Consider the following 23,236-nt stretch of genomic DNA (forward strand, 5'->3'; position numbering starts at 1 on the left):
TATCACCTGCCCCTTTCTCTGTACTTAGTATTATTCTACGTATATTCACCGGAAATACCAGCAACAAAACATAGCTCAAATAGATAAGAAGAAAGAAGCTTTTGGGAGTGAAATCTATGTAGTTCATTACAATCTTCCTCCGTGTGACAGTATTCCTCCATGAAATAAAGCCATTAATACTTTTAATGGCTTGCAGTACTGCTGGGAAGCTTCATATATGTAAGATGTTTTAAATTCCTGGATGAAAAGTGCTTTGTTATTAATACCGTTACAGGCATCTGTGTTACTATTATCTGCAAGTGTTTAAAGGCTGTAGAAAGTAAAGAATTGATCAGGGAAGAAGCGTTAGCAGGGGAGCTAACAAAATTAGGATCTATAGGAGATCCGGAAATTATTTCCAGCTTGACAAGCAAGAACATTTTCCAGTAAGAGCAAAGAGGTTCTAGGAAGAATCTCCAGCAGCAGCCAGGGAAGCTCAACGGCTTGAGTCACTCAAATGAAGAACAGATTAGGCACTCGGGTATACAGCAAAGGAAGGAAATGATCCTGCACCAGAAGATGACTTAATACGCATTTAACCTCTGATTGCCATTGTTTTGCATGTATTTTGAGACACTTTGAGTTAAATAAATACATATGCCTTAAAATATACTCCCTTAGGATTACATGCGGTTTTGAGAATACTACTTATTACAGATAATCATGTTTTCTAAGAGGATTTAAAAAAAAAATACCCTAGAAGTCTTTCTCTTGTCTCTCCAATATCATTAGGGATTTTTTCTAAAAAACCTGTCTAAAGACTACTCAGAAGAAATGTAAGGAATCTTCATTATTCAGCATTATATTTATTTCGATAGCTTCCAGATTTAGTAATTTCTACACTAGCTGAGTAACATTTTGTTTGTACAAGATCAAAAAAATCCTTTAGCTGTAATCAAATCACTGCATCATATCCTCCCAAGAACTAGCACACAGATCTATTCAACTAAAATTTCAAAACTACAATCATTATTTCTGGGGAATAGGGGAAGAAATCAAGCTGCTTGCCTCAGTCGGGGATCACAAGCATAGCGTAAGCCTATCACCATCATAAAATGCTGATGCAATTTCAACAAGGTTTTGAAACTGCTAGAGTTTGCTGACGTTCTGCTAGCTGCCAGCGCTACCGTTTGATGTCACTGGCTTTCAGTCACCAACAAAAGCAACTGATAACGTGGACAGATTTTAGTCACATCTGTCATTAGCACCATGCTCTCAGATGAACTGTTCCCTACAGCAGGGTTTAAGTAATTGCATTACATCAATGCTAAACACCTTATCTACAATTGGCTCCGAATTGTGTGAACTCAGTTTGCACGTGCCCATACCATTCCCTGGCCACCTGAATGCAAGATTTATTACCAGCAAGCTGTTTACAGCTATGCCTATGTACAAGAGCAGTATTTCAAAAGCTTCCCACCACTGTCATAAATGTCATTCAATTCAATTACTGTCTGATTCTAGCATGAAGGGGTGACCTGCCACTCCCCCTTTCCTTTTTATGAACCTGTCAGACTACCTACATTCACAGCATGTCTAACGGAGAGAGCTAGGGCCATTGCTTGCCCCACGTAAGATCTCTTCGCATTGCCAATGCTGGCGGAGCTGAGCCACTATCTGCGGTAGCAGAGAGTTTTCCGGACATTTTCGTAATGCTGATAGGTCTGAGGAGACAAGTAGTGTTGCAATAAAGATGCTATGTGGGGAAGGAGCAGGGAGAACATCATGGCAGAAAAAAGACTGAGCTTTGTTGCTGCAATTCCTATGGACACAAATGCACTTTCTCTCTGAGAGGTGTTTGCCCCGGTTCCTGTATAACAGCTGGGTTTGCTTCAGTCTCCTCCCTGGCCAGGTGGCTGCTCTCACGTGGAGTTCAGCTAACCAGAATTCCCTAGTCTCCTACAGACACATGCTTGTCACACTTTTATCAGGGAAATCCCCGAGAGAGACTCCCAGGGTCCAGACTGAAGCAGCAATTTGGTCCCAATTTGCCTGACTGCTGCTTTAGGGGCTGCGAGTGAAAAGGAGCTTGCACAGACGTCGCTCTGCAGCCGGCAGACTTGTGGGTGAGCTGTTAGATAACACTGTCCAGCTCCCAGCAATCCTAGCTTGGGCTTCTGAGGATTCCCACAGTACCTACTGAATGAGAGTAACAATGTAAGAACAAACCAATGCTTTACAGTGACAGATGCATTTACCAGAGTTAAGGTTTCTTACATCTATTCACAAAAGGAGAAACACCGTGCTCCTCAGGAGAATGTCAGTTTGCATGAGTCTGCTGTTAGGCAGGGTGAGCACCTAGTCAAGAAACTCCTGCTCAGATGGCAAGGACAGCCACACCGCACCCAGCCGGAGCTCCATCTGGGCAAGTATTGTTTGCAGCAGCTGCTTAGAGGAGAGCATGAAAAAGGGCACGCATTCAGTGAGACTTCCCCGGCCATTCTTCCAGCCTCTCAGCTAACCGTGGTTCAGGGACTTTCTGTGTCAGAGCTGACATCTTTGCATTTAAGAAAATGGATGTGGTCTTAAAGGGTAAGAAGGGCAATCCTCTTTTTAAGATTAGTTTCATACTCTGAAGAGTATGAAACTGTTGAGCACTTGAAAGACTGGTAACTGAGGTTTTGATTTACGAACCAAAATTTGTTTTAATACAGGCATCAGTTTATAAATAGGGGGGTTCTGTTTGTCCAGATGTCTTTTAAATAACATGCTGCCATGCAAATAACCCGAATTTTCAAAAACTCTCACAGCCATAACCAATTCAGACAGAAAAGCAAGGCATTAGAAACCTTCAGGGTTAGTCATGAAAAGCAAATATTGAAGGTTGCAGGCAGCATTAGCAAAATGAGAATGTGCTTCATACAGGCATTTACAATAGAGACCATCATTTGCAAAGAATTTGGATAAACAAGGTTAGATTTCCGTGTGGAACTGTGGTGGAGGAAACTGAAGGGCAAGATCTAAAATTAGTCATACTTCTCTTGTTGTCTTTTGTTTAATGAAGTACCTGGAGCAATTTCCCAGCTATGGATGAGAAGTGTCACTGACATAGTCTCTCTGAATTCCACACTTTCTCATGTATCCAAGGAGAGCAATTTTTTTAACTGCATTCAAAGAGAAGTGGGGAAAACCAAAATAAAGATACAGGATAGTAAAAAACAAACAAACAAACAAAACCAGAGAAGAGGCTAGACCCTTTTTCTCCAGCACCCATTTGTTGGTAGATGACCAAAAATGAAAAACATAAATCTAGTCTTTATTATTAATACCTGAGCTGACTGCATCTTCTTATTCTTCAAAAGATCCTTGGCAGAGAAAAGTCCCAGTCTACCTCTTTGGGAATTACAGAATTTGCAGAATTACAGACTGCAAATTACAGTCTTATTGCATCTATAGATGTAAAGCGCCAGAAAGAATATTGACAAATCTCAGGTGGATTTCTACCCAAAATTATAGAACTTCTTTTTCTATTGCTGAGGACAGGCCTTCTTTAAATCTGAAAGTTATGCAAAACCCTTAGCCAAGACATCAACACAGGAACAGCAGCTGATGGAGGAAACTAAAGCTGCCTATTTTCTCCAAGATGGGAACAGCTGCTCTGCAAACAAATGGTGCTCCACAAGAAGAGAACTCTACTGATCCCACAAGCTGCTCCATGGACAGAAATCTGAGTCATCATTCACATGTTTTATGCTGGCACCAGGCTGGGAAGGTATAGGTAGGCATAGCCAATACCTACGCAAGAATACAACAGCTATGTAAGCTATCAGAGTATATTCTTCAGTGATCAGTGTTGCTTATTAAAGGGTCCCTATCTTTTAGACAGTGTTTAAAAAGGCAGAAAAAAAAAGGAAAAAAAAGCCCACCTCATAAAGTGCTAAAACTACAGAGATCTGCATTACCTTCAAAAAGTGTGTCAAACATTTGTTTTTCTCCTATTATCAGTATAGCCTCCAGCAGAAAGAGCTATTAAGAATTCTTGTTAGCGAGTGTGAAGTCATACCGTCTCATCCAAATTTTCCAAAGACAGTAGGACAGATGAACCCAGTTTGCTGTTAACATTCTTACTCTTCTAGAAATCTTTATTAGATTTTTTCTCCTTTCTCTTCCAATCCATGTGTTCAATGTCAAGGCATATTTCTGTCTCTTCAGAAAGCCTGCTGGACAACCTGAATCAAATCCCTCTTTGCTTCAGATACAACAAAGGGGAATAATGAAAATCAAGTTCATTATTTGCTCTCTTCACTTAAAGGGAAGGACATTCTTCTTCAGGGGACAAGACGACTGGACAGAGACTGAGAATTCAGAGAAGGAATTTGAGGGATTTATCAGCTGCGTACAAGCCACTGGGAGAAAAATGGCCTTGATGTATAGGCTGAGGTCACAGACACTTGTAGATTGACAACGGAAAAGCAAACAGGATAATTCTCCGAAAATAAAAAGTCAGAGGATGATTTCTGGGGCCTCTCTTAGTGAGAGTGCTGATAAAAGCTTACAGAATTGTGGAAAGCTGAATCATCTCATAAGCCTTAATCAAAACACTCTTTGAAGAAGCTTCCTGCAGGAAGGCAGCATATACAGGATACCCTGCCAGCAGAGTGTAGTGCTCTACTCTCTTGCACGGAAAAAACTGTTAAGACCTTATGCTGTAGCAGCTCCAGGTGTTTATAAGCTGAATCATGGCTAGCAGAAGCTGAAGATGCTGGCCACGGAAACAGGAGAGGAACAAGAGTGGGAGGAAGCTACTGAGTTTTGCAAGTTGAAACATTTAGAAATAGGTTAAATGTAGAGAAAAACACAGAGATCTCATACAAAATGATGGGAACAAGATCAGGTCTTGGATCTGACCTCTCATCTGATACACAAACTAGTCAGCCCTCTCCCTTGACAGTAAGCAGACTTCCTCCAAAGTCAGAAATCTGAACCAGCAGATGTGGTTTATCTGAGAATCTTCCTCCTTTGCTGTAACTGGAGAACTTTATTATCAAAAAGTGAAGGAATTAGCCATGCCCGTCCTTCCTTCTACAACCCAGCCATACACAATTGACACTTTCAAAATGCAGAGTAGCCTTTCCATTTCTTATTTCCATTAGCAGCTGCAAATTAATTATAACTGTGCCCCATTTCATCCTCTTATGTGACCTAGGAGCCTTCTTCAAACAACAGACTGCATCAAACAATTAGCTTCTTTGTTTTATCACAACATTTAGAAGGGCACATTTGGGAACTCATAGTTAGACAGGGTTTTTGAGGGTGTTTTGGTTTGGTTTTTTTCTTTTTCTAGAACAACGGCTTATGTATATATTAGCCAAACATAAAGTAAAAAGAAAATCTGGACTAACATATGTTAAATTTCTAAGCACAGTAGAACAAAGGACCACGTATTCAGTGTTCTCTGAGAATACAATTTTTCTCAAACTGTATTAAAAAAACCTATAAAACTGGTGTTTTCCAACAGTCTTACAAGGATTACTTAATTTTCTGAGATCTCAGAAGAGAGAGCCTATGGCATTGCAAAGCAGGAAATTATTCGGTGAAAAGCACGAGTACCTACATTTTCTGTAAAATAGTTGAGGGAACTGTGAGCAATACAAGTAGGTTCCAGTTTACCAGCCCAAATCAAAGCTTTTCCAAAACTTCAATATCAAATTAATTCCTTGAAAAAGCAGATGCAACCTCTCTCACTTCAGCTGCTGTTAGTATTTACTAGTTGTATTTTAGCAGGGTTTTGCATAGCAGCACAGAGTGCCAGGATGACTAACCTCCCCAGTCCTATGAACTGCACACCAAAATCTTCCCACAGACAAGCCACAAAAACTTGAGAAAGCCAAGACAGAGCAACTCTAGGAGCAGTTCATAGGCAGGACAGTGTCATGGCTCTGTCCTTAACTGCTGTCCTCACTGTCCCTTACAAGCTATGCACACAGCTGCCAGCCAAGTCCAACGCACACTGGCAACGTCAATCTCTGCTGGCTCCTACGCAGGGATTTGAAGCCTCCGAAAGAGCAGAGCCTTGATGTCACTCATGTACGTGACAGTGGCAACAGATGTCCTTGAAGTCCTGCACTGGCCAAAGGCAAAGCTGGGAATAGTACTCAAGTCCTGCAAGCCCAAATCCTATTAGAGCACAAGACCTCTCTTCAGCTGTAGAAAGGGTCACTTTTGTCACAGGTGAGTGTAGTTACAGAGGTTGGCTTCTTTCCCCAAAATGTGTCAGAACACAGTTACATTTTCTTTTGTTAAATGGTAGTGAACTGATACGGTTTCCCCTCAGGGTTTATTTTAAAGTTGGTACGTGAAAATACAGGTTGCTTTTTTTAATCCACTTCATGAAATTTCTCCATTCCCTATTTTTAATTCTACCATCCATAAATTTTGTATTAATGGAATATTACATACAGTGCCAAAAATGTTGTGGGAAATGCACATCTTCTCCCTCTAGCTATCTGCCCATTTTGTTTACTTTTAATCTGACAAAAGCTATACGTAATCAGGTTACAGATATAAATTTCTGTTTTGTTATTTGCAACACCTATTGCCAATCTACAATGCCCAAAGTCACAATTTACAAGGTTCTTAGAGCAACTTACCATTCAATAGCCACCAAAGCAAAGGAATAAAACCTGGACTTTCACTGATGTACTTCAAGCCTTTCAAGTTGATACTCACATTGTAAAGTGACATTAGCATTAGCCTAGAATTGAAAGAAAAAAAAGATGTGATGGCCTTTGATTTCTTTGCATGTTTTAGCATCTTTTGCTATTTGTGCCAAGCATGTACCGATGCAGAAGCCTATTCTAGTAATTTATATTTTGATAAAAGAGACAAGTCTCAAATAATATATAAGCAATGTTGTGCAAAACCTTGTTTCTACTGTTAAATCACCTATTTCAAACACATGGAAAAACATTCCATGTAAGAGTAAGAAAGTCTCATCAAACTCCACGAGATTCATTACTTGAGATGTGCAAAAACAGGACTTGGCTTTATGCGACCACACAAGCTATACGATAGAGCTTTCGTGGTGACGATCCCCACTGGGCAGATGATCATCTCAAATAAGCTGTTTGCCTTGACAAATGAAAGGGCTGCTAGGAAACACAGAAGGCAAGACTGTATACTGAGTACTAGAAACGTCAAAAGAAGTCTCTGCTCCATCGGTTGCGCGACACTGGCCTTTCTGTACACTGACCCTCCAGACAGCTGAAACACATTGCTTATGCCATCCTCTTTCACATATCCTCCTGTTCCTCCTGTAAACGGGAAGAGATGCAAGACATAGCCAGCATACAGCAAACACCAGCGTAGTCTCTCTCCACTGGCAGGGGAAGTTACTATGCTTAGAAGCATTTGGAAGAAGGGGAAGGGCCTGAAGGAGGGAAAAGGAAGGGATTAGTAGTCCCAGCTCAGCTCAGCACACTCCCTCCTAAGATAGACTCGTCCCTTCTGCTGTGGGTGCAAGGCAGAGAACCGGCTTACTCCGCCTGCTCTCCAGCCCTTCCCATGCCATCTGGGCCATCGAGTGAGACCCTGCTGTGAAAAAACCCGACTGCTTGTCTCTTAAAATGTCATCATGGACTTTCCTATTTACTCTGCCTTCAGGAATCCAGATTGATTACGTTCAATGTACAAGTGGAAATTTTTTTTTTTTTAAAGTCAATAACACTGGAATTCCATTTGGCTGTAAACTGTGTTCTTGTCTTAGTGTAGATCAACACCAGGATTACACAGGCCAAACAGTACGCTCGCCCGCACCTCTTCAAAATGGTTGCCAAATAACATTTGGGCCCACTCAAAGCCTTTTTTTTTTTTCTTCTTTCTTCAGAAGGTGATTTCTTTTGGTCTTTTATTATGGTCATTGATGTCGAAAGAGAACAGAGCCCATAACCTGTCTTCCAGGTAACAGAGAAGATCTATGGCCCGGCAGCTAGAAAACATTTCCTTAATTCAGCATTGAAAAAAAACTAAGATGACATCTCTGACAAACCGAAACCAAGACTGTCCCTTGCACATCAGCGTGTAAACGACAAAATAAAACCACACATAGTAAGTATGTGTTAATTTCAGCCACATTTTCAAAAGCTTCCAAACCCAGGATTTTCTAATTTATCAGCCTCCTAAAACAGGAAGTTCATTAGTCATTTTGGGGTTGCATACATCACAGGTTATAAATTAAACCAACGTCTCAAGTTTTCTACGGAGAGAAAACCAGGTAGGCTGGAGAAGGCTCTGCATTTTAAAAGGACTGCCCTAGCCTGCCAATCCCACCGGCTTCTCCCACGGTGGCTCACGCTGAAGTTACTGCAAACATGAAAAGCTTCAGTATGGTCAGTAACCTGCAAAATCTGAAACCCATCAGGGAAAGGGGTTTGGCTACTGGTACCCCCTCAGCCTTAGCCACAACAGAGCTGAGGTAATGTTGTAAGGTACAGGAAGCTGCATACAGAAATGGCAGCTTTGCCTCTTTATGCGGAAAAAGTGCCTGGGTCAAAATTTACTTTTAGCTGCCTTCGACTGTCAGACGAGTACGATAACTTGGGGCTCAAAATCAGTCTCCCTTTCCAAAGCTATCCAGAACAATCGCTAATACTCAATGCAGAGCATTTCATTGGGATTAAATCTTCTCCTGCAGTTTCCACTGAACTAAGTTCTGCTTTCAAACATTCGATGTTCACGTTATTACGCCATCTTCCACATTGCTGACAGAAGTTTTTTATGGTTTTGGTGGATAAAACCTTATTTTTAACTAAGCAGAGTCTCAGTGGGCTTAATGCAAATTATTTCAATTTCCCTCTAACTTCCAATAGGAATGGGACCTGATACTAAAAAGCAGAAAGCATCCAGAAAAAAAATCCCCACTGACATTAACAAGACAAACTAATGCTCAGCCTCTTTCAGAATCAGATCACTGCTGCGCTATGAACTTCGAGCCAAGAGGCCCCTGACGTTCCTGAAAGAAGAGCCGTACTCTGGAGTCAGAAGTTGTCTTACAAATTCCTTCACCCCTGCCTTTTATGCAGATCATCTTTACAGCTGTGGAGTAGCTGCGGGGACAGGGCATTAGTGCACTTTATGATGTGCTATGATGGATGCTATTACTTTTTATTTTATTTCTTTTCAAAGATGGTAACACGCAAGTTAATCTTCTGGACAATGAAAAGGGAAGATGAATGAGCAGTGCTCCTCTAACATTTATGGAACATGTCACCATACCCACTCACAGCTGGGTGCCGGGTTGCATACAAAACAATTGCAGAGAAACAAGAACAGGCTGGAATGTTCTCCTCTGTTCTGGGGCCAGCTTGGCTGCTGCTATCTCTCATGACTGCGATAAATCCGCCTGTCACTGCACTGCCACCATCTCCAAACAAAAGGGAAATAATGTTATTCCGAATGGACTTCACACCTCACATCCTATTCTCCAACGAGTTCTCATGGCTTAAACTACTATGCCACTAGCAGACTTTCGGACACCCTCCGTGCATACCTTCAGAAAGCGGGAAAGAAAGTAACCCATTGCAGGCTAAACCGAGCTGTAAGAGGCATAATTTATATTATGTGCTGCACCACGGTGAGTTTGATCACCTAGGCCCTTAAGCGGTAGGAAGAAGAAATAGTAGATTATTAAATCTACTGCATCAGTGGCCACTGACAAGCAGGGAGGGGTGCTGTGGAACTGAAATTGCGGCTTGTAAAGCCCATACGCTTCTTTTCAGAGCCTCTGCAGCTCTTACTTGGCTTCCAGAACCCAAGCCCTGACAAAGGAGCACAGCCGTAATTACCTATAATCAGCCAGAATGAAAATTATCAATAAAACAGTGTCTTATAATGGAAAGTGTTAACATTTCTTGACAATGTCTTTCATCCTTAATCTGTTTGACATTTGCAGTTAGAAATAAAGTGACGTAAAAAGATACTGCTACGTTTGTGTTTTTAACTTGTTTGCTTTGTGCAGACAAAAGGGACTGGTGGTGGTGATCCACGGAAGTGCTGTGGTTTTGGAGTGTCAGAAGAAGACATAACCCACCCCACAACCCAATGTAGTAGCATATTATTACTAATTAAACACGCTCACCTGAGCACAACATAGAAGCATTTCCAGGCCCTTTATACTACCTTCACCTCCAGTACTTGCACATTCTAATAAGTATTTTTGGCGATAATTATTGCAAAAGTGCTTATTGAAGCAAACCTGACACACATAATTACTGGATAAACAATACTTTCTGGCAGTTTTTTAATGTGGAGGGCTTTTTAATTATGCACTTCATAGTCTTCCTATTTAGGCAAGCCAAATTTAATTAACATCTTGTACTACTGTATCTGTCAATGCTTTCTTTAAAATCTAGAACTAAAAGCACAGCTAAAGGCCCTTCTCATCTGCTTAATACATGACATTAGTACATAAAATGTACTAATATGTACTAAAGTACATATTTTTACTGGCTACTTTCAACTGCTACATAAGCAAAGTTGAATATTCCTTACAATTTAATTATAGCTATGAACAATTGTGTAAATGTTTATTGATGGCCTAACAATTACAAATGTTGAACAAACCCTATACCAATGAGAAGAAAACCTGAAGTCTTTCACACCACTGCTATTTCAGAAAGGCAAAGACACCCGTGAGATTTCAGTCCCAGCACTCATGTAGATGCCTTGGATATATTTATTACATACTCGTGGACTACAATGGATATTGTAGCAGCGCTGGAATAAATGACAGCTTTTCCCTGTAAATTTTTTATTTATATACCAGTACAAGTAAAACACAGGATTGCTAGAACTAGAAGAGGAAAGAAAACTCCTCTCTTTATCAGCTTACTTTGTTTGATACTGCTGTGTGTAGAATTAGACTCACAGTTTCCCCTGATTTGTCACACAGTAAAGAAAAATATTTTTGAAAATTAAAGCTAGAAAGGAATTGTAAAATCTCAAAACTGAGCAAAGGACAAACATATCCTTGAAAATAATAAGCCAAATTTTTTGTTTAACTGATTAAATTTTAAGTTGATGACGTCCTTCCATGTAATACCATGGTGATGTTTTGAGAAAAAAACATTGCATTTCCAAAATAATGCACAGACATTTTCATCCATGAGGTATAGTTTTAAAAAATGTGTCTGTCTGTATGTATGTATATAACTGTGTGTGTGTAAACGTTATTTATGATGACTCCAGAATCCATCTATACATAACTTTGAAATTTCACTACAATTTATGTTAATTATCATATCCTTATCTCACAATTGTCTTTCATTTTACGGTAGGGAGAAAAGGGAGTTCTTCTGACACATCTGCTTATGAAAATGTTGATTATTTAAGATTAACAAGCAGCTAAAAAACCTTACATGCAGAGAACAATTTAAAAACAAACCAACCAACCAACCCCCAAAACCTTTCTTTGCTGGGCTGGGAGAGTGTAAAATACCCAAAAAGGACAGGAAAGAGATCTAGTGCTAGTAATGGGTTTTAAGAACTGAACAGTGACAAGACACGTAGGGAGCTTGTGGACAAAAAGGAACCTGACCACAGACGTGAAAGACAAACACAGAGGAAACATTTTGCACCAAAACATTTAAGCAAATTAGGATCCCTTGATCCATGACAAGGCCATGAAGAAATCTCCTTTCTGGCATTTGCTCTAATGTCATAATACAGAAATTTTTTTATCAAATGGCAAGTTCAGAGTAAGAAAAAAAATTGTTGGTTCTGTGGAGCATCAGAAAACATTGTCACTGCACTGAATTCAAGCTATTGTAACATATGCTTAACGATTCTCACTTATCAAAGACCTTGTGCAACCTCTTTTTTAAGCTTCACTCAATTTGTTAGCCTAAGAGGCTGGCCCCTGTTGAATCCCTAGCCACTTCATGGGATTGTTTTATGTATACTTTACCAGTATTGCTGTATGGCAGCCAAGTTTATATCACCATGTGTAATTCTTCTGCAAAGCAGGCAGGTTTTGAAATATAATTAAAAAAACCACCCAAAATATCAATTCAAAAAGAAGGCCCTCAAATCCAAGCACATTGTCCAATTACATTAATACAATCTGAAATGATCAAAAATAACTTATCTGGACCCATAGACACACATTTGCTTGGAATTCAGAGCGTGTGTTTGTGTGTGTTTAGGAACACTTTCCTCTCCCTCCTCCTCTCAAAATAAAGTCCTCTCTTGTTTTTTTTTTTTTCTGTACAGAGTTTGAAACAATATAGGTCCTCTTTTCATGGTTTTTTTTTTTTTGTTATATACATGAAGGCACAAATTACCTTTTCTTTCTTAAAGTTGAGATTCTCATACAAATTTTTCAGTTGGGGCTTTACAAAAAAAAAAAACCCACTGTTGCAAGAGTTAACTACCCTGTTTTGAGTGCTGACCTTCAAGCCCAACACTTGGGAAACACAGTAGAAGACTGATATCAAAGTATCTAACCACTACCTACAGCACAGGCTATTCAGCTTCCCCCTCGCTACTTCCCCTCGCAGACTGGGGAAAGGCAAGCACCTTCACAGAGGGCAACTTGCTCCCCCTAACAGGGGCTGAACGAGCGATCGTCTGACAGCAGCATCTCCTTCTACTGACTGTGGGAAGGAGCCTGGACAGTTAGCAGATACTTGACATTTAGCTTTCTGATAGCTGAGGTTAGGCAAGATAAAACCTATCCAAAGTTAAGACCCAGCCTGATTTCAATGCCTATCATATACAACCTGCCTAAATGCATGCACGGACGCAGTCAAGTTACTGTGGCTGACAGGGTTGCTGCTTGTCAGCTGAGCTGTGACAGCTGGCTTGGGTATGAATTCTTTGTGCGTATGTGTGCGTCCCATTTATGAAAAAAACTACCACACTGGCTTAAGCCATCTTCATGAACAAATTAACCAGATGTACGCGGCAAGTGCCCACATCTTAGTGGATAAGCAAGTACTCGTTAAGGCACGGTAATTTGCTCGGTCAAGGCCATATATCCTCAGCTTGTAACAGCTCTGAGAAAAAGCCAAAGACAATAGTTTATTTAATTTCTCCATGAGCTGGAAAGTACAACTTTTCCAGCATCTGAACTGTGTAACATGGCCTTTTCTTTACAAAGCTGTATCACAAGGTCCCTTTATAGGCATTACCTTTTACAGACATAAGTGCATGGTGCTTCTGGCTACTAAGTAGCATAAACTAATTTAATTTTTGCTCTTGGCAGATACGTAACTCACTTTCTTCACTAAGCAGATGTAGCATTTTACAGTCTTCGTATTGGAAGGGAATAAATGAGTCCACGTTTCCCACATCCCCTCTGTTTTAAAACTGGACCTCACACCTTCCTTATCTGACTCTCAACTGACAAGCCCCTCTTAAGGTAGAAGAGTGCATCCCTGCTCATCTCTACAATATTATGGTGCTTAAAAGTCTTCCGAAGAGACACAAAACCTGGATGAAGCTAGCCTTGTAGCCAAGCCTGGTATATCTGCAAGGAATGCTACTGTTTCCAAAAATTATGTTTCCTCTCTGGGAAAGGAAATAACAGGACAGTGGGAAAACTACTGTCATCACTGTGACCTACACTGCAAGATAATGCATTTCATTTGAAAGGAAAAAAAAAAAGTCATCGTACACTTTAAATTTGGTACAGAGTCCCGGCTTCATGTCTCCTAGGAGGTGCATCATTGTGTCCAGTAATTCACGACTTGAACTAACCAAGAACTCACGGCCACATGCCAGTGCAGCCACATCTGTGAGAGAACACAAAACATCACCATAAAAATAATGTTTCAAACAAAAGTTTATGCTAATTATCAGAACCACTAAAAGATATGTCAGCTGTGAAGAATGAACTACGGTATCTACACAGACTTCAAACTATATTAATCTACATAGCAAATACTGAAGCAGCAAATTATACTGGTCAAACTCCTTCATAATTCTACTTTGGTAATTAAAATATTTATTGAGTGGCCAGTATCCTAATAGTAACACAGTGAATTATGAAACAAAAGGTTGCATTCATCCGCAAATGTGGGACGGAAGCAAAGCTGACCATTATAGGTCCCGCTTTAAAGAAACGAGATTGCAGATTGTTTTACAATCGCTCAATCCAATATACCTGGCACGTTACACAACGAAAACTCTCGTGGACGTCTACTCAAAAGCTCTTTTCCTACCTCTCTGCAAGTGCTGCATTATTCGCGCACAAACCAAAAGGCAAAAATATTTCCAAAGACTACTGCTCCAAAGCAGACTTTCCTTCAGTATTTTCTCTTACACCTGCCCCATACTTTAGGGCATCCTTAGGTGCAAGAGGTATCTTCCAGCAACCCAAGCTTCTTTGTACTGTGCAACTGGCCAAGCCTCCTCCAAACTTGTGAAGTTTGTCGTACTTAACTAGTGACAGAACCTGGTTCCCTGGCCTCCCATTCAAGGCAACTTTGGGGATCTGCTGCATGATACAGTTCTTCCACTTTCATGCAGCCTCAGGTTCTCTCTCCTACGCACGTACATCACAATGCCTTTTTTAACCTCAGAATAAGCAGAGGTACTATGGACACAGCATATAATTACTCTTATCGCAATGTTTGTGCGCACTGGGCGGAGTTAAGACTGCACTAAGAACTTCTGTTCTGGTGTTTTCTAACTTCTGAATACTTGGCACTTCATGACCACCTCCTCAGTGTTCTTTTAATACCACCTTCTAGTGTAATGCTACTTTACAGTGTAACTAGGATGATTAAACTGGTACCTTCTACATCGTTCACCTGACTGTATCCTTTATCACATTTGAGTTTCGGCAACCTCCTTTCCCAAATTACAGAGACAAAGAGACAAATCTTGGTAATATCAAATTCACTGGCAAAATTTATAATCGGCTTCAGTGAAGCAAGATTTTGTTCCACTATCCTGATTCCTCCTCAGGCAGAACCCCAACACCTCCCTGCCCCGCCCTGCCCCCCCCCAGCCTTTAAACGTTTTCTTTGTTCAGACTTTACTTTTGCTATGCTTTTTTTGGCTTTTTTCAATGAAGCAATTGGAGAGAACTGGATTCCACCTTGGTACAGTGGCATAATGCATCACATTGTTTTTCACTACAATCTTTAATGGCACCACAACACCTAAAATCACACATTCAAAAAAGCTGTTAATGCAAGAGTCACTTATTTGTATAAATACCCACTGTTTCATCTATCTTGCATCATGTCATTAGTATCATTTTGACAGTTGCACAGATTCACAAAAATGCAGATGATGTATCAACCCCATTTCTCACAGCCTTCCAAGCCAAGGGCAGCCATACTAAGATAGATCTATGGCTTTCTACTTATTTTCTGACCCTAAAAAGAAACGTTTAGTATGGAAGTCAGCTTTATTACCTTTTACTTCTCTTAGCACTATGGACTCAGGACAGTGAAGGTGGGGTCCATCTGGCAGCAAAGGAATTCTTAAGCAGTTTCAAAATGCTGAGCACATACCTTAAGATGGGGCTGATCTACTCACATCATCTGCAATTCATACATCTTGAAGATGTTAGCATTATTGGTGATTCAGAAAGTAAATTGCTTGACATTTACAAACTAAGGTGAGCATACAAGACTAGCAGAATGGTCCTTGTTTTACTCCAGATTGAACAGAAGTGTAAGGAATTTCAAAACTCAATGGCTCTTACCCGTCTAATCCTTAACTGTGTGACAGACAGTACAATGCCTCACAGAAGTGTCAATGACAAAATCTGCAAGAACTTTAAAAGACTAGGAAGTCACCCAAGATATCAACATTGACTAAATACCTGACTTTGAAAAGCTGTATTTACTGCAGCACGTATAAGGCAATATAGAAATTCCCAGGACACGTGGAATGCTATTCTGAGAGATAACATTAACTTACTTGTTACAATCCCTGCCAAAGCTAATACAAACTGATTTTCATCAGAATCCAAATCCTGCTGTTTCATGTCTTCACTTAATGACTTCACAAAGCTCTCCATGGTCTGTGCAGTGATTGTGAAAAACTTTACTGCTTTACTCTGCAAGCGCGGAGGAGAAAAAAAGATTATACATGCTACAGCAACTATGATTATTAGATGCTACAGTAAAACTGGACTTCAAAAATCTTCAAAATTACTAAAACATCCAGTTACTTCAAAAAACAACAGAAAATAGCAGGTATGCACCGACATGTTTGATCCCTTAATATTTGAAACCATTACCTCAGAAAAAAATGGGAAACTAGTCAATGCTATTTATTTATAAAACTAACCCATTGCATATTTACCTCCTAAACCCACAATAATATATATCAAACAGCAGAATTAAAGCTTATTTTCAGAAGTGAGGATATTATGACTTTGCTTTGCAATAGCTGCACCAGGTGTTTCACATTTACCTGGGCTACTACAGCAGCTTTTATCAAAACCTTATCCAGCTGAAGACTGGAGAGCAGCCTGACATAGTGACTTGACATGAATTTCCTAAGACAACCAATGAAATACCCAGAAAAAAAAGCAGAATTCAACTGGATCCTAACAGGATTCATTAATTGCTCAATACAGGATAGAGAACAACAGGCTAGGTAGAAGTTCTTTACAAAAGGAAACGGAGGTGTCTCCTGGGTCACACATTGAATTTAAGTCAGCAACATCACGTGAGAAAGACAATCATCACACCAGAGCGTACAAACAGGAGTACAGCCCGTAATTATGGTACACGGTCTTCTCCCCTCAGCTGGAATACTGCTCCATTTTGGGGTATCTTGGCTGAGGAAGCAGCCACCTGGTAGAAAGCTCAGGGCAGGTCAAAGAGCCTGGTCAGAGGTGCAGACAGAGCCCACAAAGAAGGACGGAGAGAACTGCTTCTGTTTATTAATAATTCTGACCTGTAAAACATTGCTGGAACACTATTTCACACACAGGATGCTGGTTTTCGTAATAAAAATAGCACAGCAGAGCACCGATAATGCCAGGTGTCCAGGTGTCTTTAACAGTTTTGCCAGTTGTTTCATGAAGCAGCTGAAACTTTTAATCATTCCCGGCAGCGACCCAATGGGACAGCCCAAGAAATGCCTGAACTTTTATTCATTTTGCAAAGTGACTGAAAATTTTAGTATTTTATCAAAACTACTGGTTTCACAATATGTGCAAAGCTAATGGTAGCATTTATTTATTCCTCCACTACTGCACATTCACCACATCAAAGATGTACAGTTCTTGTGGGGTGACTCCAGCAACGGGGCATAAAAAGCAGGGTCAGCCAATACTCGGTATCTTCACAAATGATACTGTGGTCCCAGAATAACAGGAATGAAGGGATCATGGGGAAAGAGAATGAAAAAAAGTGCATTTCTGCATGTGCTGGGTGTACTCATTATACTTATATGGACACCACACCTCAAAGATGGCAATTTTAATATAAGCAGTGACTATAGTTCAAGAAGCAGAGGGCATGAGAGAAAAATGAAGAGAGCCTACTATAGCAGACTAGTATAAGCTATCACGAAAATATGTATTCACATGAGAACATAATAGAGTACTAAGAAAACCAAGTAGTTGCACAGAAAACAAGCAAAATCTTCTATTTGCCAGTCTCTTGAGGTGCCGCTGGTGTCCTCTCTGCTGAACCTTCTTTCCAAATAGCCATTAACTAGCGGTGAGGTCTGAGGAGCTGCTGCAGAGACCAATCAGGTTTATAAATAGCAAACATTACATACTCTGCGCAGTCTCTTATTCGCTTGACAGTACTTTCATGGGACTGAAGAATGTCTCACCCACAGACACTGAGATAAAGACCATTCTGAGAGCAGCCATTAAGGTGCCTGAGCTCAGATGGTGCAACGAACCCTTTGCTGTCCAAGTAACTCCTGTGTGAAAACATCAGTTAATGTGCAAAATTGCTGCCACAAAATATAAAGCCGTTTGTCACCAGAGCAGATAACTGAAGTAGCAGACCACCTTGTAGGATCCAAAATTTCTCAAGTTGAAGCAAGCCTTGACGTTGTTCTGAAATCAAACCTTCAGTTTGCATTTCCATGCGAGAGCCCTGTCATGGATATCTGGTTGAAGTTTTTTGAAAGACATCTAAAACAATCTCATGGGAATTAATTTACTTCTTTTTTGGCACATGCAGGTAGGCATCCTTGAAAACTCTTTCTCATGCCGCTTCTCTGGATGTTTCTTCCAGTTCTCTCTAGAAACATTATGCATGGGCAGAAACAGTAGGCATCTCTCCCCCGCTGCCTTGAAAACTACTTGTGTTACATTTCAAATTTACTGCTCAAGTTTTGACTTTCCCAACTCATATGGACACAAATGGTATACTGGTTCCAAACATCATTTCAGTCAATCTGCACCATAAAACTGTATTAAATACCTACTTCCGTATCTGTGCAAAGACTGAAAAAAGCTTGAGCATTGTTCCCTAAAGCATGAAATGGTTTTGAATTGATGCCACCCTCCCCACATGCTTAAATATGAGCAACAGTTTCAAAGCACTCTTGACGTTCTAATACATTTCTGTAGTTCATAGCACCTTCTCAGGCGAGGGGGGAAGATGCTATAAGCTGTACAACTTGTCCAAAAATAACCCAAACCAAAAACTTTGTATGACAAATCTCCATCATCTTTTAATAACCTGACTCACTGCCAGTTGTAATCTGTGGTTGATGCAATGCCATACAATCCATTTACGTTTTTCCTAGTAGTCTTGTTGCAAACCTACGCACATTTATTACCGTGTTACGTACACCATCACAAGAAAATGATGCCCAAAAACGTTGCTATGATCTTCACCGGAATTAGAGCAGTTCAATGTGCTCTAATGATTGCTGGGAATGACTATAGTAGAAGTATTTTGCATTTCAAACAAACCTAGAAACAAAAGTATTGCATCTTCACAGTTGGGCTTTCCACCCTTATACAAATCATCAGGTAACAGTTTTGTTTTTACCTAATTCTACTTAATTTTGATACTTAAGACTGCTTTCTGTTGAAGGCTTCTACTAATTTTACTCTCCTCTTGTAGAAATACAGTCATTTTCATCCCTGCTAGCGTTTTGTTTGCGGGAAACGTACCATTTCAATACTGTTTCACAAGTCAAATAACAAGGGCTAGTCACTAAATATTGTCGACTCTTACAGTTATAAACTGTTCTGAAAATACAGAATGTAATTTTATACTGTTTTTGCTGCTGTGTGGGGGCTCTGTAGTACCCACCTGCCTTTTTTTTTTTTAATTTTACCTGCTTTATACAGAATTTTTACAGACTTTTTTTCCTTCATAACTGCTGCTGCTTGGATCTTGAATCATCAGAAGTTATCACCAAAAGGTATCACTGTACAGCTTTCTAATATCCAATACAAAGTTATAATTGTATTTTGATGCACCCAAACTGGAAAATCTTTTACAAACACACTAGTTTACCACTTACTATAATGAACTAATCCTATTCACTCAGCTGTTCATCATGCTGCTGAAAAATCAAGCCAGAAGAAACTGTGGCATCAGTTCACTCAGATTAAATACAATTCCTTCTCATGTTGGCTGTGACAAGACTGAAAATCATATTTTTATCAGGCCTGTTCCTCTGATCCCTCCTAATCCCATCAGCTGCACTTGGCAGTGAAACTGTGTTAGTTGTAATATTACTATTGTCTTTAACTGTTGTTGTTTTGTTTTTTTCAAATAAGCTACCTGTCCATGTTTAACACTGAAGATTTAATAAGACTCACTAGCAGCTAGGCTGTCTAAATTTCCAAGAGTCATGAAAGTATTAAGGCAGCACAAAGATTTAAAGAAGTTGAGAATCGATGGATCCATCTTCCTTCCATGGAAATAGCTCCTCAAGCTCTCTACAGGCATGGGAACTGCTGCATGTGCCCAAGAATTATTTTCTTCTTCTGTTAGCTTGCAAAGATATTTACATATTGCTAGCTGTAGCCTTGCTTCCGGTTTTACTGTGTGTGGTGGAAAATAGATAATTCTTGTTTGGTAACATAAGAATTAATTACTGCATTTATTCCCAGCCTGCTTCGTAACACTTTATAGTTCCAACACTTCTTAAATGAGAATGGATGGTTCCCAAAGAATATACAACTCTGTAAACATTTTTGCTGTCCAATTAGTTTCTGAAATATATCCTTATACTAAAGCGTGTTACAGAGCAATGTCCTTATTTTAAAGGCCTAACAGCATTACCACCGATAAGCATTCACCTGCCATACTTACTCCTCCTAAAATGGTTTTAACAGCTTCCTCACTGCTAGATACACCCCACAACAGTGTGCACACCGCTGCACCCATTTCTGTGCAATACTCTGCTTGCTGCAGGAGCTGTTGCTTGGCCTCGTTCAGCTGCTGGCGGAGGTCTAGTTTCTCCTGAAATAGCGTAAGGAAATTTTGGTCGCAATTCATATCAGCCAAAATAAGTTTCTAGGCTAAGGGACAGAACAAGAAACAACATCATGGCCATATATGAAACGGGGGGGAAGCGGGGTGGCAAACTCACAGCAGTTGCAGATACATACCTTGTCTCCTGAGCTGTATCTAAGTAGTAAGTACATCGTGGAGGCTGACAGTAACCAGAAGCCTGTCCACAAGGTCAGACCAAGTGACCCACCGAGACTGAGTGGCACCTAGAGAAGTCTGATAGGAGAGTCTACTCCTCCTAAGCAAACAGCCACATGTCTTTGAGAGAGAAGGGATTTCAGCATCAGAGGTCAGCCTTTCCAGACACCTTACAAAAGATACTGGAAACATCTTATAGGAAGGGAGGGTTGCTTTGTTTTTCAAAACAGACTTCTGCCTTAGCCAACGTGGTAGAGTTGCTGGATATCTAGGATAAATACTGTTGTCTCTTCCAACTTTTTTCTATCGGCATATTTCCTGATACGCAGTGGCAAAGTAAGACAGAGTCCCTGAAAAAAACATACCTAAGGTTTGAAGTTTGGAGGGCCTTTCGTACAAAGAAAGCCCAGGCACCACTGTGCATCCATCACTTAAGCGAGCTGCTCAGTGGTCCTTGCCACAAAGCATAAAGAGAGAACAGAGCAATCCCACACAACCAGGACACAATTTCAATTTGGCAGTACTTTTTTCCAATCACATGGGAAGTTGGCCAGAAGAATATCATGAGATTAGGTATGATTCTAGGTCTCACTGGCTTCCTACCAACTACCACAGGGGTAGCGAAGCTGCTGCACTTCTCAGCTTAGAGCTAGTGTGGACAGTGAGATCGAGGCAGGGATACTGCAGTCTGTGGCCTCTGAGGGTGGGTGTAGGCTCTCTGCTAACTCTGAGTGGGGTGGTATTACACAGTGCTGCAGGGAAAGATAAAGGCCAGTCAAGAAAAATGATGCTAACTCAAGTATTTTGAGAGAGAGAGAGAGAGAGAGAGAGAGTGTGTCACAGATCACACAATGTCAAAAGAACAGAAGGATCTTGCCCTGCCCATTTTGTGGGCATGGGATTTTCAGAATCACTGCAAAAAGCACCCTCCTCAGCCCAGCCTCCCCTGTGTTTTTAGCTATCAGGATGAAGTATGGGGAAATGAGAAGGAATCTTTTCTATGTCAATTCTGAAAGCAAGTAAACAGAACAACACTTTCAACCATGTATTCCCATCAAGATTTTATAATAATTATCTTGTCATTTTTGGGGTTCACCTCCATGTTTTGTGTTGAGGGTTTGGAAAGAATAGAAACAAGTCATCTGAAAATTTACGTAACATGCTATCAACCAGTACAAAGCTGCTCGTACTGTGTCATCAATTACCTACCTAGCCTCCTGTATCACACCTGACAGTCTGATTTGCATTGCTTTATCATGCTGCTGATGGAACACACAGCCTAGGATTTGTAAAGTTCAAATTAAATTTATCAAGCAGATTTCTGTGCGTATTTACTCTCTTTCACCTTATAGGTTAATATACACAAAAGACTGACACTTGCTGCTGATTCCCTAGGCATAGAAGTCCCAGGAAAAGTCTCTTATTTCTTAATACTTTTATCATTTTTAAGCAAGTTAGCCAAATTTTATCTTTTACATAACTCACTGCCAGACCTATCCGCTTTTCTGCCACCATGTGCATCAACAAAATGTCCACAAGCATCTTCCTGTCTAACCCCTATATAGTCCCTGTCTTTCTTTTCCGCACTGTCCTTGACTTAGGAAAATGTATCTTTTAATACATTTTATTCGCATTTTGCATTTGGATGCTAATACTGAATAATAAGACCTAAAACTCTGTAATACTAAAGGTAGATCCCCCAACAAGTATGCAAAGCCAGTACAAGAAATGCCAGAATTTTTAATAGATCAAAAGCAACATCAGAACAAAGATACAAAGCAAGGAAAACAAAATAGTACATTCAAGAGCCAGGAAAATAAACGGAGCCTGCAAAAGCAAATAACCTAGTTGGAAGCAACACTCCTGAGTGTTCACATCACGAAGCAATCACTGTGCTATGCAACACCACCATCTTCAGGAAAGGGTCAACGCACAAGAATACAGCAGTGCTTAAGTACATAACTATGAAGAGACAGACAAAGGAGACACTAGCCAAGAATAACATGTGCTCTTCAAGTTTTGCTCAGGTTCAGAAAGCACAGCAATTCCCTAATCAGTGATACAGCACTGCACAGAAATTTTGCAATGAAAAATGTTGATTTATGATCCCCTAAGAAAAGGACACTGCTCAACTAGAAAATGCATTTATTTTATGTTTGTTTCAGTAAATCATTTCCTTTTCCTTCAGAAGATGAATATGTAGAAAATAATTCAGAAACTGTACGCAAGGATGCCTATAGCAGAACAGCAACCAAATGAAAAACACCATGCAAAGTGATTAACAGGAACAAAAATCACACATATACATACACCATCTTCTTTTATCCTGAAGAGCTAAAGGATTTCACAATGTACATAAGCACAATCCACTCAGACAAATACACCTTTGTGGCATATAACAGAAGCCATTTAGACAATCGGTGTATACTGCACAACAGCAAAGATATGAAGAGAAGAACTTTGATCAGGAACACCAAGAGAACAACTACTCTTAGTAAACTATCCATGCTTTAAGTGAAACTTTCATCCAAAAGAAATCACAAACGTAAACCACCTGCCATTCATTTTGCAATATTAACAAGAATAAGGGGTGGGACCCATTTCATTAATATCTAAAGCAGCAACATTAAATCTTACAGAGATTTTATCCTGAA

The 23,236-nt window shown here is 40.1% G+C and overlaps 1 protein-coding gene across 1 annotated transcript in view; it reads right to left on the reverse strand.

Moving 5' to 3' along the window:
- HSF2BP (heat shock transcription factor 2 binding protein) overlaps positions 1 to 23,236 on the reverse strand; it is a 35,652-nt gene that overhangs the window by 2,956 nt on the left and 9,460 nt on the right. Inside the window, exons 4-7 of the mRNA XM_009283016.2 lie at positions 20,244 to 20,393; positions 15,913 to 16,051; positions 13,652 to 13,769; positions 6,630 to 6,733 (exon numbers count right to left, since the gene is read on the reverse strand). Coding sequence (XP_009281291.2) covers positions 6,630 to 6,733; positions 13,652 to 13,769; positions 15,913 to 16,051; positions 20,244 to 20,393 — 511 coding nt within the window. The remainder of the gene's footprint in view (positions 1 to 6,629; positions 6,734 to 13,651; positions 13,770 to 15,912; positions 16,052 to 20,243; positions 20,394 to 23,236) is intronic.

This window comes from Aptenodytes forsteri, unplaced genomic scaffold (genome assembly GCF_000699145.1).
Source record: "Aptenodytes forsteri isolate BGI_AS27 unplaced genomic scaffold, ASM69914v1 Scaffold2, whole genome shotgun sequence".
NCBI classification, from domain to species: Eukaryota; Metazoa; Chordata; class Aves; order Sphenisciformes; family Spheniscidae; genus Aptenodytes; species Aptenodytes forsteri.